Source organism: Notamacropus eugenii, chromosome 7, assembly GCF_028372415.1.
Source record: "Notamacropus eugenii isolate mMacEug1 chromosome 7, mMacEug1.pri_v2, whole genome shotgun sequence".
Lineage (NCBI taxonomy): Eukaryota > Metazoa > Chordata > Mammalia > Diprotodontia > Macropodidae > Notamacropus > Notamacropus eugenii.
In genome coordinates, this window is record NC_092878.1 from 12,338,226 (window position 1) to 12,358,476 (window position 20,251).

A 20,251-nucleotide genomic window follows, 5' to 3' on the forward strand; every position below is an offset into this window, starting at 1 on the left:
TCAATACGTGTAAAGTTTTAATATGTCATTAGGGCCAAAAGTCTGACAAGATTCAAGTCTCAAATGATAAGATCATCTGACAACTGCAAAGCAGATAAATATTAACACAAAAATATACTCAAAATCAACTCTTTGCTGAAGTTACACTGGACTATTCAGGGTCCCCTTCATTGTTCTGCATCTCCTATAGGAAACCTCTTCCAGTCCCTCTTAATTCTAGTGTTTTCCTTCTTTTAATTATTTCCTATATATTCTGTATATAGCATACTTGCACACATTTGTTTGCTCATTATCTCCCCATTAGGTTGTAAGCTCTTTGAAGAGAGGAATTTTCTTTTGCCTCTTTTTTTTATCTCCAGGGCTTATCATAGTGCCTTGCATATAGTAGGTGCTTAATAAATGTTTACTGACATGCTGCATTTTCCTACCTCTGTCTTTGCTCACACTCTCCTTCCCTATGTTGGAATACCACTCACACTTAAAAGCCCAATTCAAATTCCACCCCTTCCATGGAGCTTTCCTTGATTTCCATGATTTTTTCACCTCTGACCTCATAACACTTCATTTCATTACTCTTGTGCATGTTTGATGTGTTAGGGAGAGAGGGAGCAGGTGATAGCTATTTTTATGTGGGGTATATCACCCTCATGGACTGTATATCCTATGAAGACAGAAATATATATAATTTTAATCTTTATATCTTCCCCAACTCACAGCACATCACTCTGCACATAGTAGGTGCTTAATAATTGTTGAATCAATCAATAAACATTTACTAAAGACCTACTGTATGTCAGTCACTGTGCTAGGTGCTAGGGGAAAGGATCAAAGACAAAAAATGACAGTCCTTTGAAAGACAGGATAATTGAATAAATGTAACCCAGTATGGCAATAATAATTAGTGAGGGTTCAGGCTAGAGGAAAAGAGAAACAAGTAATCAATAGGTTCAAAATAAATCATTAAACGTAATGATGATGATGATTATAACAATATTTGTGTAACAGAGGCCACTCCATGGAGCTTGTGCTGAGTTTGCCCTTACTGATATCCTGTGCTGTCTCAGCCCTTAAGTGAGATGGAGGTGATAAATTCCCTAACTGTTCCAGCCATGTGATGGTGTCTCAGTGCTGAAAAATGTGAGCCTTTGAAATAATGAAGATTCTTTCATTAACCACTAAGTGAGAGAAGCCACTGACTCCATGGACCTTTAAAAACAAGACAGGTTGCAAATCAGTCTATTGCTTCAACTCTCCCTTGTGGCAAGTAGAGCATGCTTTCTCTAGAATACCCAACAGGAGATTGGGAGGAAGAAAGAGAAATGAGGAGGAGTGGTGATTAGGCTATACTATCGCCCTTACTTCACCACTTCTCCAACATAGATCATGGAGTCAGCTAGGAAAGCTTGTACCTAGACCCCTGGCTGCTTTTTCTGCTTCTATTTTTCCTATTTTGAGTAGAAAATGAGATATTATTCTCCAGATGGATACATCTGTCTTGGAGGCAACTTTGTGAGTTCCAGAGGTCCATAGGGTGGAACTGACTCATTGATATAGAAGTTTCTTCATCAAACATGAACCAACATGGAATTGTTTGAATATTGAAGAAGCAAGAATACAAACTGTTTTATATTCTAATGAGGTTTAAGTATTAACCTCCCATAAGAGTATAATAATACTATAATTATAAGTTGTTACTGAATCCCATCTTAAATTGTCCATGAATCCGTGCTATGGGTCTTTTGTGTTCATCAGCATTTCTTTTGTATGGAGGAAATAAATAAATACCTTTGCCAAACCTAATGCAAATTATACATTGAGTATTTTTCTACTCTGCTAATTTTGGAAGACCTAAACAGGAATCTCAAGCCTAAGCTTGAGATAATTGGTTCCCAAGGCACCAGGTTGGGGATTTAACTAACTTAAACATTTAAGAAAATGTAGCCTAGGCTCAGAATGATCTTCTCATTGGAGACCATGCTTCCTCAGAAGTGAACTCAGTTTGTATTTATGCATGGGTCCAGAGCAGAGGATTACCTTAGAGAGAGGGAATAGACATAGTGCCCTATCCCCTCTGCGACCAGCAGAGAAAGCTAATCACACTTAAAATGTGAGTGCAAGATAGTGGAACATTCTAAAACAACTACTATATTTGCAACGAAGAAATACTAGAAAGTTTTCCCATTACAAACAGGGGTAAAATAAGGATGCTCCCCACCTCTATTATTTGACAGTCATATAATTGCCATTTCAATAAAAGATTAAAGTCATACACTTAAATGTGAAAGGAGAAAAAATTATCCTTAGATTCCTATCCTAACTTCAAAATTTACCAGTTTTGACCTTGGACAGTTACTTCCGTTCTCTGAGTCTCAGTTTTTTCATATTTCAAATGGACATAATAATACTTTTATCCCCTACCTCATAGGACTGTTGTAAGTAAAGCACTTGTGAACCATGAAGAACTACAGAAATTTGAGCTTTTATTGTTATTTATTAATCAAGGGTTTCTTTTACTCATTGTTCCTGCCACCAGTTTTTACCAACACCTAAAAGAAATGGAAACCCCACCCTGATTCTCCTGGTGGGATATCATCTCATTTTTCTTCCTTTAAATAAGCAAAGAAGTTATATAGAACCTCCACTAGTCCTATTTTGATGCCTCAAAGATGCCTCAGGATTCTTAAAGGTCACAGCAGTGAAGCACAAGCTCTAGCAATTCCTAACAAGTTGAAAAGACTTTAAATATGATCCATTAATGGGCTCTATGTCTATTGTCTGAAAACCAGTCAAGGTAGGTTGAACTCACCACTAGAAGGCTAGTCACCAAGTGATGATGAGTTTGGGTTTTTTTTTCTCTTTTGGCTAAAGCAATTAATACATACCATTTACTAAAGACATCCATGGATTGTGTTAGGAAACAGGATATTACAATGAAAAAAGTGCTAGACTTGGAATTCATTAAGGACATGTGTGCAAATACTAATTCTGCCATTTTCTAACTGTTTGACCATAGTTATATCTTTTAACCTGGATCTGTTTCCTCATCTGTAGAGTAGGAATAATACTTGTAATACCTATAAAATACATTGACCTAAAATTTCATTCATATAAGGAACTCCAAGATGAAGAAACTCCTTCTATCAATGCAGGTTGGTATTTTCTCAGCAACTTGTATCCTTAGAAAGTTGCCTGGTCACTGAGAGGTTAAATGACAAGTCCATAACAATATTGCCAATATTTGTCAAATCCAGGGTTTAAACACAGGTCTTCCCACTTTCCAACCCCACCCTCTGTCTGCTATACCATCTATCTTTCACATAGTACTTCTATCAAAAGATTTTAGTAAGGATTAAAGGAGTTAACATATAATATTATATTTCATTAATATTAACTCATTAATTTAATAACCAGCTTATTGTTATTATTGCATATAATGATACAATAAAGTATTTTGTAAACCTTAAAGTGCTATATAAGTTTCGCTATTATTGCCATCTGTGTCAATGAAGGGTTTTACCCATAGCAAAGAAATAATGAAGACTTGAAGTACTGAATCAAATATACTGGGGACTTTAAACTTTCCTCCATTCAACGTCTCAGTTCAGTAAGGATTTAGTTATACCAATCTACCAGAGAGGTCAGGGAAGGAATCCCATTTGATGTGACAACCTTGTCACATGGCCCTAGAAGAATGCTCAGGACTTGAAAGATTTGAGGGGGGGGAATTAAGTCATCTTACCAAACTTCTAGATACATAGAGGGATTCATTTAAGTGGGGAACATTACATCCAGAAAAAAGGAGAGAACAGGACATTCACATCCTGATGCAACCTGGGATCTACGATACGGAATTCTTTGAAGAAGAAAGAAGTAGGTTTTGCGTTCCTGGTTCCTAATCAAATCTTTTGAAGATCAAAATTTTACCAGAACCATAGGATAAGGGAGAAGTTTCAGAGCAGAAATAACCTGTTCAAAAGCTGCATTTGAACCATATAGAGAGAATATCTCTGTATATTATGACAATGAAATCTGCAGTGTATGGTTGGAGAGCAATAGAGCAGGAAGGCTTTTCCCCTACAAACAGAGAAAAGAAAGGTCAGTGATGCTGTGTACTGGGTGGCCTTGCAGAACTGCAGAGTACTGAATGTGGAACCTCACAACAGGAGGAAAATAGGTACCAACAGGACATCTATTTGGATGGAGAAATAATGGTTGACACCATCTGCTGAAGGTTGTAGAGAGATGCAGGTGGAAAAATAATAGAGACCCCCTCCTGAGGGTTGAGAACTGAAGCAAATTCCACATACTAATGAACCAGGAGAAGCAATATCTATTGGGAATCCTGACTTCTCTGTATCTATATAAGTCTTATGGAAGGATTATTCACTGACAGAATTGATGTTTTTCATGAGCTCTATTAACAGCACTCTTTGTTTTCTCTGAACTGGGTTGTTTTTTTTCTTTGAGTTCCATGAACTGTGAAGTTGGTGAAAAGAATAAAAGGTATTATATGGTGAAATTTCCACATTTTTAAGTTGAGGGCAATTAGTAAGAAATATGAGAAACACTCCCCCTTAAAAAGGTTATCCTGGCCCTTTATGTCACATAAGAGCCTCTGACATAAGGACCACCTAAGTGATGTACAGAATATCAAGATTATAGTATATTCACTGGTATCATAAAATTCTATATGACTAGACATACACTCTGTGTGCCAGGCACAGATCTGGCACCTCCCTTTCTTTGCTCCCTTCTCACTTTCCTTTCCTAACCCATTCAATGGTACTGCACAGAAAAAATCAGTGCCGAAAAAATAGGTACCACAAAAACCTCTCCCATTGTAGAGCATAAACTTCTTAAAGGCAGGGGCTCCTTTGTTTTTGTTATTGTTTTACCAGGGCCCAACACAAGCACATAGCAAGTACTTAACAAATTCTTGTTGAGCTGTATGTAATGGAAAACTATTGTTCTGTAAAAAATAATGAGCAGGCAGATTTCAGGAAAACCTGGAGAAACTTACATGATACTTAACTGATACTGAGTGAATTGAGCAGAAGCAGGAGAACATTGTACACAGTAAAAGCAACATTGTGCAATAGATTTTGATACTTTGCTCTTCTCAGAAATACAGTGATCTAAGACAATTCCAAAAAATTCATGATGGGAAATGCTATCCATATTCAGAGAAAAAACTATGGAGTCTGAATGTTATTGAAGCAGACTATTTTCTCTCTTTTTTTGTTTTCTCAGTCTCGTGGTTTTTCCCTTTTGTTTTGATTCTTCTTTCACAACATGACTAATGTGGAAATATGCTTAATATGATTACACATGTATAGCCTATATTAGATTGCATGCTGCCTTGGGGAGAAGGGAAGGGGGGGGAAATTTTATCAAAAAATCTTATAAAAGTAAATGCTGAAAACTAAAAATAAATATTTTTTGAAAAAAGTTTCTTGTTGATTAATTGATGTTCCCAAATACTCTAGGACCATCTCAAGTTCAAGAAAAATACACCTTTAATAAGGCTATGTGAAAGAAATATCCTTTGACCGTATATCCGGATTTGGACCTCAGAAAATATAATTACCGTAGTTATAGTCAGCTGTAAGTGAAGTTCAGATTTCTTCTTCTTCTCTTCAAGGGTTAGCATAACATCAAGTCAAGTCAGCAAATATTCGTTAAGTGCCTACTATGTGCCTGGCACTATGCTAAGTGCTGGGAACACAAGAATGATAAAAATTGTCCCTGCTCTCAGTGAACTTAGTCTAAGGGTACATGTCACCTTCAGAAAGGAGCAGAGGAAGACTCTCCTATTTCTAGTCCAGTTAGCTATGTGCCTATGTAAAACAGAAGCAGGGGAGGGGCACTTGGCAACCACATTGTGTTCACAAGGTGGCCTACTCTACTTACCTCTTCATCATAGTGGTTTTGGGTAACCTCTAAAACCATCACAGCAGTCAGAGACAGACTTGGACCATACTTAGACCACCCCACCACTGCCTGAATCACACCCTTAGGGATCCCTTCAAGCTTCAGGTCAGCTTCAAATACTCCCTAACCAAAGGAGAAAAATCAGTCTCCATGACTTTACATTATTAAGTCATTTCAATCTCCTGGGAAAATTTTGTTGTGAAAAATACCTACTGAGTAACAACAGGTAAATTAGATTTTTTTCCCCTCTTCCTTTTTCAAATCAATCATGTTTAAGAAAAAGAACAACCAAAATGAAAGATAAATAAGCTTTGTTAAAACCCTGACACCTAGCACCCTGGGAATATTCCCCACAGCCTACTTTCTAGAAAACTCCCTTAGTTTCTTCCAACTTTCTAACCAATCAAGTGGGACAATCACCCAAATCCCCAAGCTGGTGGTCTGAAGCTTCCTAATTGGCCTTCTAGATAACGGAGCAAATGACAGAACAAGGGAAAGACCTTCAGCAATCCCATCAGCAGAAGCCATAGCTGTTCCCCAGTTTACTGTGGAGCACAGATGTTAAATGAACTGGTAAATAATGGCCCCAACTTCACAGATCTGATCTCTTACTTCCTGCACTGTGATTCCCCTAGAACTAATTAATTGGGTCTTCACTGGACCCATGGGATCCAAAAACAATTTTTAAATCCCTCCAGGAACACAACATATAAAGGATCCTTCTGTAAATGCATGGTATTAGCATCTTTAGAATCTTGAAGTATCTGCCATCATCCTGTCCCATTGACCAGAACTGAACTTTGAATGGAGACTTGGTGCTTTATGAATCAGAGGGACTGAGAAGAAAGGAAAACCTTGAATTCAACTACAGCCACTGATAACCACACAGTAAGTTTCCAGGAGAAAGGCAGATGTTGTCCACATCCTCATAACTGTCTACATTTCCATAGCTCAATATCTCAATATCCCTATGTTTTCCGCATTTCTGTATAACACTCTCTCAGTCCCATAGCAAAGTGTCTTTCAACCATTCTGCATAGCTCATTCCTGTAAGCTACCAAAATCTGCTTAGACTTAGACAAGTCATATTTCCCCATGTTCTTCATTGGTTCCATCTTTTCTTGGTGACAGTGTCTTCAGGCTCGGTATCCAGCAAGGATCTATCATGAACCACCGATTAGAAACCCAGCAAGTAGAAATTCTGTGGTCATTCAAATTCAGGACAAGGACTTATTTTCTTGCCTTCCAAACCCCTAGCAAAGTATCCTACGTATGTCAATTGACAAGCATCAATCAACATTTATTAAACACCTACTACCTACCGGACACTGTTCTAGGCACTAAGGATTCAAATACCAAGAAAGAAAAATAACTCTTACACACAAAGAGCTTATATTCTAACATGATAAATGTTTCATATATGTGAAAATTGAATAAATGATCATTCAACATTTTGTCCTAGGTAACTACTTCCTGATCCTTTCTTCCAATTGGGAGCTATTTTAATACCTAATGTGAGAAACTTAATGAAAGTTTTTTCTAATCCTCCTCTTCATCATTGCTAACATATAAACAGCACTTTATATTTTACAGGTACTATACCTATTCTATCCCACAACACGTAAGTGTTATTATATCCATTTACAGACCTAGAGTGATTAAGTGAATTGCCCAAGCCTATGGTTTCCAGTGGTGATAGACTACCCTTCCAACATTTATGCTCCATAGTTAGCTGGAAAAAAGCTAGTTTCTGTTGATGGAATTGCCTCTGGTCAGATGACTAGTAAATGCCAAACAGGTACACGAACACTTGTCTTCTCATTTCAAATCCATTGCTTCTGGGTCCTACACTGCCTCTGTTCCACTGGGCTATTTTTTGGAATCAGATCAGCTTACCAATGAGCAACAAAGGTTCTAATGGTTTAATGATAGCTTAAAACAGTGATTCTCAAATGTTTTAGTCCCAACATTCCTTCATATGCTTAAAAAATTATTTAGTATTTCAAAGAATTTGGTTATATCTATCAATATTTACCATATTAAAAATCAAAATGCTTTCATGGTGTTATGGAAATAGCTTTAACCTCATGGTTCTCCTGAAAGGATCTCGAAGACCCCCAGAGGTCACCCTTTGAAAACCAATGACTTGAAGTGTTGTCTAGTATTACATTTTCCACATAAAGCCAGCCTCAGATGCTGTGTGACCCTAGATAAGTCAATTAACCCATCAGGCTCAGTTTCTTCATCTATAAAATAAGACTATTAATAGCATCCACCTGCCAGAGTGGTTGTAAAGATAAAATGAGATGATACTTATAAGTTTCTTTGAAAACTTTAAATACCACATATTTTATATTAAACGCTAATCATCAATACTGGTGCTTTTCTTTTGTGAATTTTATTCACTATGGTGTAAGCTGCACCATTCATAGGTAATACAAAATGAGGCAATTACCTAGGGCACTGTGCTTTGAGGGGCTCCATGCTATTAGCACCAGGCAGTGACTAAAGGGGGCAGATGCATCAGAGAGGCAGGGCACTCAAACAGTCTAAATGAGCCATGATCAGTTCTCAGAGCTAAAAGCCAAACAGTGCTAGTAAGGACCTGAGGCTTACCACAATCTGATCAGCTCACCAGCCACCCCCATCACCAAGGCAGAGTCAAGATTCTTAACTCCCTTACACACATACACACGCTCCTCAGGCTATATATTGCCCTTTTATAATTTCTTTTCTTCCTTCAAGGCTCCAGATAGATATTTTAACCTGAATCCCTAGTCTTAGTGGAAAGATTACTAAACTGTGAGTCAGCTCTTGGTTGTTTCACAAACCACCTTCCTGACCTTGGACAAATACTTCCCTTCTCTCGACCTCAGTTTCCCCATCTCTTAAATTAAGATGTTGCACATTAGTTTGACCCATACCTCCTAATCTTGTCTACAAATATTCTCTAAGCCAGTTTTAATGTTTGTGATTCCACCTATACAAAAATGAGGAAGACACAGATCATTCAGTGTAATGTGCCTTTTCCTTATTTCTTCCATTCCTATAAGAGTTGTCTAGGGCTCCTAACTTCCTAGGGAAAGACCTAGATATTAGTATGTGTTTTATTTTTAAGTGTTTCAGGGTGGTAAACAAATTACTGGGCAGCTAGGTGGCACAGTGGATAGAGTGCTGGGACTGAAGTCAGGAAGACTCATCTTCATGAGTTCAAATCTAGTCTCAGATACTCACCAGCTGTGTGACTCTGAATAAGTCACTTAACCCTGTATGCCTCAGTTTCCTCACCTACAAAATGAGAAGGAAATGGTAAACCACTCCAGTATCTTTACCAAGAAAATCCCAAATGAGGTCACAAAGAGGTGAAAACAAGTGAAGAACAATAAACAAATGATTTGTTCTTTCCATTCAGGGAGGCAAGGAGCTGAGACTTATCTAGCTGATATTATAAACATTTGCCATGAAGAAGGATTCCCAACAGATTTTTTAAGGCTGCCATTTCTATAAAGCCTTCATCATACAGAAAAATAGGATCCCTGACCAGGCTGTTGAGCCAGCAATGGAGATGAAGCTAGAAAACAGAGTTCACCAGTTAAACTTGTCACCATTCACATTTAGCATCCCCACCGCTTTGCCTGATTCCCTCTAGGAATCCTCAACAATACCCTGGTGAGGTCCCCTTAATCCTGCTTATAAACTGCCTTTATCACAAAAACTAGCTCTTTAGGTGCATAAAAGTTCATGTATCAATCTTTATAACTAATTGGGGAGGATGAAATTAAATAAGGGAAATAAAGAGACACTTAAACAGAGTGGAATCCCACGTGATTGGTACAAATCCTAAGCAATATATAGAACTTTAGAGATCAGATAGTCCAAACACTTTATTTTTAAAATGAGGAAATCAAGGCCCAGAGAGATGGAGGGTATTTTGTTACAGTGCTAGCAAATAGGGTTCAATCCACATCCTCTCACTCCAAATTCAATGTGCATTCAAAATTCAATTCAAGTGCCACATTCTATGCACAGCCCTTCTTAATGTCCTTCCCTCAAGCTGAAATTGTATGTATGTAAATATAAAGTTTTTATATTTACTTATCTATGTGCATGTTCCTTCCATTCCAGTAGAACATAAGCTTTGAGAGGGCCAGAGAGTGTTCTCATTTTTGTCTTTGTATCAGCAGCATGTAGCACAGTGCCTAACATATAGTAGACGTTTTTAAAATGCTGGTTAATTCGAGTTTCCACTAGCACATGAAATCAGCACCACAGTCGATAGGCAGAGGGCTATAAGCCCTCCTAAACTGAGAAAGAATAAAGTCAAGAAATGCCACCTCCTGTGACTGAAGTCAGAAAATGATGCATGGTACTGGATTAGCTCTCTCCAAAAATCTTCCCAGAAGTAACCTTTCCTACAGGGTGGTTTAGTGATGGTTTCATAATGATACTAAGGTGTCTTTCTATCTTCCATCAGGAGGCAGCAAACTTCATTAGTAGTTGGGGAAATCCAATCCTTAAACTTGGGAATTTTAAACTATTGAAAAAAATTGCAATTGGGAGTATAAAGGTAGATGGACAGAGACCTTCATGGAGTTTAGAAAATGATCTTAACATATACACAAGAGACTTTTTTATCAGTGGAATGTCTTTTAAACTGAGTTTTGCTCCACAAGCGAAATGTGATTGGAGAATCACCATGCAATAAACACAGCATGATCATGTATTTTTTTATGCCTTTCAAACAACTATATAATTAAAAATATAGTTTGCTATAGAAAATCCTTTGCAAAATCCTGCCAATTCCTTTTTTTTTTTTACCAACAATACACTTGATAAATACAGAGACCATCAGCATGAAGCTGTGAGGGTATAAATGGTACATTGTTATAGTTGTCTTTTGATTACTTTTGTTGAGTAATAACATCATTTTTATTTTTTCCCTTCTGTTGTCTTCCTTTCCTTGAGCTATTTTATAAAACTATCCTTGAATGCTTTCAAAGTTGTATCACTTTCAGGTGATTACTAAAAGTCATGTAAAAGATTTTGCATGGATTTCCTTGAGTGCACAGGTCTACTTCCCAATTTAAATTCTAGGATAACATTTCTACTTTTAGGTGATCTGGTTCAAATGAGGTGATTCCAATCATTTATGATAAAAGATCATTATAGAAATATGGTTAAAATTGTTTCACTTTCCTTCTATATTTCCTATGACCATTTTCATCTTGAGAACACTGGGGGTGCTGGACTGGGAGTCAAGGGTCAGGAAGGTCTCAGTTTAAATACAGCCTCAGATACTTATTAACTGGGTGACTGAGCAAATCAGTCAACTTCAGTTTGCCTCACTTTCCTCATCTGTAAAAAGGAGATAGTAAGAGTATGTACCTCCCAGTGTTTTTGTGAGGATCAATTGAGTTAACATTTGTAAAGCACTTAGCACAGTGCCTAGCACATAGTAGGCACTACAAAAATATTAGCTATCATTACTATTATTATTGAGATGATGTGGCTCAGTTGAGTCACATGCCAAAATTTCTATAAACCTGTTTCTGCTCTCCATGCTGCTTGCTGTTATCTAATGCTATACTGTTTGTAATCTTCCATCATCCTTCTCCATAGCATTTTGTACAGACATTTGTGTTGTAAACCAACGATTTCCTTGGCTGCCACGTCTCTCCACTTGACAAGGACATCAAGTGTTCCCTGCAGTTACATCCAGTGTCTTCTTTTTGTTTTTTTCTTTCTTCTAATTTGATGTTCATTTTGACCTTTGATCTAATCAGATAATCCTGCTATATCTCCTACAACTGTAACTTGTGTCAACTAAGACATAGCTAATTTTATTTCTCCTATTTGTGAGGTTGTTTGGTGTTCACCAAGTCTAGCATTTCTGACTCTCGTTTAAAAGAAAGCATGAGCCTTCTGATTAATCTGTAAATGCTTGTCCTTTTTCATTTGTCAAACCTGAATAATATTTTCCGGTCCTTTTTTCTCTCCTCCCTTGTGCTCACCTGGCACATCGAAGTCACTGAGTATGAAAGTTTATTTTTATTTAATTGAAAATGTCATGTCTAGTTCTTCAAAGGTTTTCTCTACTGCTCCATACTCTACAACAGATGGGGGTATCTAAGTTGCAACTAAGTGGCACAGTACTGGACCTTGAGTCAGGAAAAGCTACGTTTAGATTCAGCCTCTGACACTTACCACATAGCTGTGTGACCCTGAGCAAGTTATTTCACCTCCATCTACCTGAGTTTCCTCATCTGTAAAGTGATGATAATAATAGTACCTGCCTCTCAGGATGGCTGGGAGGTTAACATAAGAACATTTACAAAGCACTTTGCAAATATTAAAGCATTATGTAATGCTAGCTGTCATCATCATCATTATTAGATATTTTTTGTTTATATTCACCATAAGTACAAGATTGTCCCATGTAGCAATTTTTGTTACTGCTTTTAATGACACGATTAAACCAAGTCTATTGTTAATACCTCCAATCTCCAAGCCACCCTTTAATTTACCCTCTTTACATAACTTCTATTTGTCTGCTGGTTTCATTTATCATGTAGGCAATTTTAATGTTCATAGCATGTCTATGGACAATGTCATTGAATATTGCCATTTTCTTCGTCAGAGCACAAAGATCTCGCTCACGTAGAAAATATCAAAAATTAAGTTACTATTTACAGATGATCTAAATACCTTCTGCCTCTTTTCATCATTGCTATACCATCATCTCTATGGGAAAAGTCACACAGCACTGGGGGAGATTTTTTTCAGTGGGTTGACACTGCCAAACAATTCATCACTTAGTGCTCAAATTCCAAATCTGCCAGTTTGGGCCTTGGACAGCAGACTCAGTCATTCAGAAATATACACAAATCCTTTCTAGCATCATAGAGTTTGCCAGAATTCACCTTCTGTTCACAGTACAAGACATTAGCAAAGGATCTTTTCTGGAAGAAAAATAGCACCAACTCTCATTTATATAAGCTTTAATGTCAGTCAATAAACGTTTATTAAGCACCTAATAAATGTGTCAAGCACTGAGCAAAGCAATGGATGTTTTACCTAATGTTTTACATAGTGCTTTCTCACAACAACCTTGGGAGCCATTTAATATTAGTATTGTTATTTCCATTTTACATATAATAAAACTGAGATTCAGAATGTTTGAGGACAGTTACCCAGGGTCACACAGTAAGGCTTGGAGCTAGGACTTGAACCTTGGTCTTTCAATCTCCAGCATCACTGGCCTTTCCACTACACCACATATTCCAGTCACCAGAAAGTCATATGCCTCATCACAAATGAATAAACTGGAATTTTAGTTTTATCAGTCAATCATTTGTACCATAATGAAACAAAGACTCAGGGTCTCAAGTGTATTCCATTTTTTCAGTGACAGAATGCTTATCTATCATCTGAGGGACCAACCTCATTAAATTTAGAAAGTTGTCCACCAGGTGATGAATGTTTTCAGCTACAGAAACTCACAGTGAAAATATCTTGTGGAATATTGTCCTACAGATATAGGACAGTAGAAAATATACAATAGTAGGAAATACAGGATATAGGATAGTAAGAAAACATCCTATGCAATGGAGGAGGTATGTAGTGTGCATAAATGGAGCAAGTACCCATACTGACAAAATCAAATCCTTGAAATATTGAATTGAGGTAAGAAAAGTCCCTACTCAGGCAAAGTAATTCTAAAATTACTCCCTAAAGAGGATTATTTTCTTCCTGCTTATTATCTCTCTGCCTAAGAGAAGACATCAACTTTTCCCTTAAAGTTCCCATCCTTATATTATGGTCCCTTTCTCTAGTTCCTCGTCACCTCCAAACCAGTGATTTGATATTGCAATCTATTACCATCTTTCTCTAATTCCTCTTCATCTCCAGCTTTGCTATATGTCTTGGTCATTCTCCAGGTGAGACCACTCCAGGGGATGGAGAAAATTAACAGCACTCAATTGACAGAGTTCATCCTGACAGGGATTCCTTACCCATCCAAGCTAAGAACACTCCTCTTTTTATTTTTCCTTGTCATCTACATTCTGACACAAATGGGCAATCTACTCATCTTCCTCACAGTCTGTATGGATCCCAAACTCCATGCCCACCCTATGTATATCTTCCTTGGTGTCCTGTCCATCATTGACATGGGAATCTCCTCCATCATTGTTCCACGGCTCATAATGAACTTCACTGCAGAGATTAAGCCTATTCCATTTGGTGGGTGTGTAGCTCAGCTCTATTTCTACCACTTCCTGGGCAGCACCCAATGCTTCCTTTACACTCTGATGGCCTATGATAGATACTTGGCCATATGTCGACCCCTGCACTACCCTGTACTTATGACCTTGAAACTATGTTTTTTGATGGTAACGGGAGCATGGGTAGCTGGCTCTATCCATGGTGCTATCCAGGCCACACTCACTTTCCGATTACCATACTGTGGTCCCAACCAGGTAGATTATTTTTTCTGTGACATTCCTGCAGTGCTAAGACTGGCCTGTGCTGACACAACCATTAATGAGTTGGTGACATTTGTGGACATTGGAGTGGTAGTTGCCAGCTGCTTCTCTCTAATCCTGCTCTCCTACATACATATAATCCGAGCCATCTTAAATATCCGCACAGCTGATGGGAGACGTCGTGCATTCTCCACCTGTGGAGCCCATGTGACTGTGGTCACAATTTACTATGTGCCCTGTGCCTTCATTTATCTGAGACCAGAAGCTAATAGTCCCCTTGATGGAGCAGCTGCTCTGTTCCCCACAGCTATCACTCCTTTCCTTAATCCCCTCATCTATACTCTAAGAAATCAAGAAGTAAAATTAGCCCTGAAGAGAATGGTAGGAGACCGAAGGGGTGTGAGTAAGAATGGAATGATTCTGTCCTTACTGAGACTCACTCATATTTCAAAGACTTGAGTGTTAAATATTAGTGAATTTATTGAAGACAAGCATATCAATACAAAATCAGAGACCTATGAGACATGTTTTGGCCTAAAAGGAAGGAAATTAACATTTTCAGCTTTAAGTAAAATTGCCTCTCCAGCTAAGTCTTCATATTGCTCGATAGGTGGCATTAAAGTATTGTGTTTGGTCAATGAACTTAACAGCCAATTTAATAACCATGCAATAATTGCTTTTTAAGGATGATGAAGTAATATAAATTGTTCATTTAAAAGCCCTTGTTGTGGTTTTGGTTTAAATGTTGTTCAAAATGTAATGATCTGTGAAAAAAAATTCTTTGAGAAATCATGTATAGAGAGTTCTCTTGCTAATGCAGTCTACTTCCTAGGCCAGGGGACCAGCGGTGAAGTGTGCAATATATAAACCTTGCTCTTGTTTTTAAATTTCATGTACTACTTGGCAGAGTTAGAAGCTAAAAATTTCCTGTTTAGGAGAACTCTGTCTTGTAAGATACTTCCATGGTCCTACTATCTCATGCAATTAATACATCCAAGTCTCCTCATTTTGTGCAATTCTTATCTATACACTCCCATTAATCCTCCACAGACAATCCACCCAATGTACTTGAAACTTTCCTCTAGATATTTTAACATTTTGTAGAGAAATTTAAGATTTAAGCCTAATCCATCAATTATCTTTCACTATTGTTACATGACCAGCTCATGTATATGATGATATTTTGGCACCACTTCTTTCCACAAGTTATCATTGACAATGTTTTGCAATCTAATCATGTTATTCTGATAAGAAAAAAAAAACAGTCATGTGGTGCATGCTCTCTCAGTATGGATATGTCCTTATGTGACTGTAGTCTTTTTTTTTTTATTTGCTTCTGCCTAATGTGGAGGAAGGAGCAAGAGATGAGCAGTTTAAAAGATAAGGTTATAGGAGAAAAAGTGGAGAAGTTTTGACAGGAGCTGAAACAACCACATACCCCTGACAAGCTTTTCTTTTATTCTAAATTGGGTGAAATCAAGTTAGTTTCCATGGTAATGCAAATCAAAGGCTCTGAATGATTTTAGGAATTAGAGCAAGTTTAGTGAGAAAGGTAGTGAAATGTACCTTGGCATTTGATCTTTTTTTCTATGCTTATTCCATAAAATGATCAATTTTCTTGTTCAGGGTTTGTTTATTTATTTTCACAAAGAAAGTTTTTTAAAATAAAAAGCATTTGAATATCCATAAAGTAGAAAGTGACCCAGATTTCGATTCAGTGTTTGAATTCTAGCTCTGCCACATTCTGGCTATGTAAGCTTGGGCGAATCACTTTATCTCTTTAAAGGGCCTCAGCTTTCTCACTGGGAAAAACTGAAAATATTAGTCTATATTGACCTCTAAGGTTCACTAAATTTGATGATTCAGATGAGCCACGGCAACACCATGACTATTTGGTCATAAGCTAAACACTATTGCCACCTGGTGGCAGACTTGTCTTTTATAGGCAGAGTACAATGCCACGTTATAGATAATCAATGAATGTGTTGAATTGATTAAGGTGCCTAAGAGTAAAGAGCATTCTGAGTTCTCTACATGTGAACCTTAACATATAACATAAGAATAAAAGTTCTCTTTCCATCCTCATGCTTTTTTCCTGAGTGGAATGCCCAAGTGATGAGGCTGGTTTATTGAGGCTGGACATTTTTTTGAAACCAGGGCAAATAGGATGAAGTGAAGATATAATGGAGAAAAAAATACATTGGTCAGAGAAGTGACAAATTAGGAGTGAGAACTATCAGCCTTCCAGGGAGGAAGGGTATGGTTGTAAGAGATGCTTCAGGGAACTCCAGGGCATTCTGGTTCTGACAACACCACCACCACCACCATCATCATCATCCTTCCTCCTTTATATTGCTGCACTCACCAGAAGGTGCTGGGGAATTACAAAAAGCAACCACAAGTTTTCCTTCTTCCAAGTAAGATTAACCTGAGCAACTTCATTTATCTCTGACTCTAAACTTATCTATTTTTATTACCAATCATAAATTGTAGAATGCAAGAAGTTCAATGCCTATTCAATATTCTATATGCCAAAGGTCACACCAATTCTGGATTCACACCCAGACCACAGGAGCAAGGAGGTCCACAGGTTCCCCCTGTGGATGATGGTCCCTACTAGTATCTCAGTTTTGATTACTGGGGAGAAGTTGGAACTACCCCACAATTCTAATAGCTCCTGCTGGCCCTTCTCAGTCTTTCTTCTAAGTTTATTTGCATGACAACCAGGAGCACTGTGGAAGATTAACAAGAATCTCTTCACTCCAGTTCCACTTAGCTTCTTAGTGGCTTTACTAAATGTACTCTCCAGCATGATATTAAAGAGATCCAAACAAGCTACCCATGGGTATAAGGGGAGTTAGGAGGAATTTTAAACCATAACTCACATAAAAGTTTAGAGGGAAAGAGTCACAAAGAAGAAAAAATAAGTTTAAAAGTCAGGCTTAAATGATAAATTGCTTCTCTTGAGATAGTTGTAAAGCACTTAACACAGTTCCTGGTACCTAGCAGGCACTTAACAAATGTATGATACCTTCCCTTCTCTAGCTAGAAGGCTGGCTGTGGCAGACTGAGGTCAGTTAAGATAGCCGGGGGGCTCAAAATGGATGCTGACCTAAATATTAAAGATCATGCCACACCAAAAAAAAAAAAATTAGAAGAGAAGCAGGTAATATATCTTACACAATATGGGAAGGGGATGAATGCTTAACCAAACAAGAGATAGTAGGCAATTACAAAAATATAAAACAGATCATTTTAATTACATGAAATTGAAAAGCTTTTACACAAACAAAATTAGCACACTAGGATAAGAAGGGAAGCAATTTGGTGAGGGGGGGAATCTTCATCATCAGATTCCTTGGATGAAGTTTTTATGTCCAAGAGATATAGACAAATAACAGAAATAAATAAATAACAAATATGTAATATAAATATATGTAAAACTAAAAGCCCAATCAATAAGTGACCAAAGTATGCAAACAGTTCTCAGAAGAATAATTGGAAACCATTAACTTTATAATTAATTGTGTAATAAATAATTTATATCATATAAATTATATATTATGTATAAAATTATATAAAAATGTGAATATATAAATATAATGACAAATTAAATAGAATCTAATAAAATATATAATTAATAATAATTGTAAACTATATGAAAGAATGCTCCATGTCCGCAAGTCAACAAATAGTTATTAAGCACCAACATGAGCCAAGCACGGCGCTAAATGACGGGAATACAAAGAAAGGCGAGAAAACGGGCCCTGTGCTCAAGGATCTCACAGACTAGCCGGGGAGACAACTATGTGCAAATGAGATAAATACGGGACAAATTGGATATAATCTCAGAGGAAACACACAGGTACGCATGTGTGTATATGTATATGTGTGTGTACATACATGTACATATGTGTATATGTACATATACACAAGTGCATATACATATATTCATGCCTCCCTATGAGCCACATCTAGACAGACTCAGGTGAACACAACTACATGGACAAAACATACACTGTACACCTACATACTAAAATATTTATGCCGGCACTTTATGTGGTGGCAAAAAAACTATAAACAGAGCTGACACTTTTTACAGGGTTCTGCACCCATGGACTACACACCCCTATAAAGAATGGGGGGGAGGTGACTTCTTAGATCCCTCCTTTGGGGCCAGGCTTATTCTTTATAACTTTGCAACATTCTTTTTCAGTTGTTTCATGGTATTGGTTGTTTCCATTTAAATTGTAGCAGTTATTGCATACCTTGCTACCTTGCTTCAGTTCATGTAAGTTATGTGTCTGTTTTCATAATTTCTTAAAGCACAGTAGTATTTCATTATATTCATGTGGCGCAATTTGTTTAACTATTCCTCCATCAATAGACACTTACTTTGTCCGTGTGTGTGTGCATGTGTGTATGTGTGTATGCGTGTGTGTGTGTGTATTCATGCCACCCTAGTCCATGCCCACTTTGAAAACAAGCAAGAATTGCCACTGGGTCTAACTAACATAAGCAAAATGTTTATTTGACTACAGTGAGATTTAAGCTAAGTCAGCTTTACTCCTTGCCTAAATTAATTTAAAGAAAACTTTTTCAACCTTTTCTATTTCTCACTCAATTAAAGCATGGGATAACTGCTACTAGACCATTTATCAAGTATGTTATAATAGGGATTCTTTTGTGTATGAGATGGACTATGATTCCAATAGGATTAGGGTTAAAGTTTCCTTTCTCAAATTCTATGATTCTACAATTCTGCCATTCACTTTCCAGTCTAGCTCTTACATTCACTTCCCCAACCTTTACAAATCTTAGGGTTTCCCTCTTTTCCCTCTCCCACACACCAGTATGACTCCTCATTTGCTGACTTATTTCCAAACTATGTCATAGCCAAATCCTCCAACCACTTTGCGTCATGCTCCCAGTCAGTTACAGTATATGCTCCAAACCTATTTTCTCCTTCACTGAGGTCCACAAACAAACAAGGGCAGAAGTCATCCAGAAAGAGAGCAAAGTACAGTTCTCCCGACTGCTTTTTCACAAGGAATTTCTTGACTTTCAAAATAATAAGCCACTAAAGCGGCCTATTAGGACAGTTAGTGATGCTATTGCTAGTAAGCTTTAGGAAAAGATTCTGAGAAGACATGAGAGAATCTAGTAGTCTACATTAAGCCTCCATACCCAGCTTGCTACTCTAGACATTCCAAGGAGTTTCTCTTTAGGTACAATTCAGACTTTTTCTCTCTTGGTTGAGTTGAGTTATCTTGTGCCCAATAGAAGAGCTTCTTCATTCTATATTGTCTGATGGGATATATTCTCCCATGTATAGCTCAATTTCTTTTTTGCTATGATTTGGGTAAATTTTGCTAAACAAAAAAGGACCACGTGAGAGGAGGAAAAAAACAAAAAGAAGAAGAAGAAGAAAAAAAGAAGAAAAGATGATCATACCTCCATCTGTCATTTATCTGCCTTGAATGTGCATAAAAGGCACCAAATGATTTCTTGAGGATTTTTCACCTTTAGTATTTCATTACTGCTTTCCTTTTTAGTTAAGTATTTTGCTTTATCACTTAATTATCATCATCTCCATGATTATCTAATATTTATCAACGCACTTAATGCATGAACTTTTTCCCTTAAGTTCTTCACTCAACAATTTTAAAGGGATCATAAATACCCACTGTGAATATAGGCTGCAATAATAAAAGTGTAGTGCCTATAATAAGGAAAGAAATAGTCTCTATCTACCCTGCTGTGGTCAAACTTCATTTGAGGTATTCTCTTCAGTTCCAAGCCTGAATGACACTGATGAAAAGGAGAATGCCCAAAAA

General features: G+C 37.3%; 1 protein-coding gene across 1 annotated transcript; it reads left to right on the plus strand.

The window, feature by feature from the left end:
• The first annotated feature begins 13,886 nt into the window (after positions 1 to 13,886).
• OR10G3 (olfactory receptor family 10 subfamily G member 3) lies at positions 13,887 to 14,873 on the plus strand. The gene has a single exon (XM_072623965.1). The coding sequence runs from the start codon at positions 13,887 to 13,889 to the stop codon at positions 14,871 to 14,873; it is 987 nt and encodes a 328-aa protein (XP_072480066.1).
• The last annotated feature ends 5,378 nt before the right edge of the window (positions 14,874 to 20,251 follow it).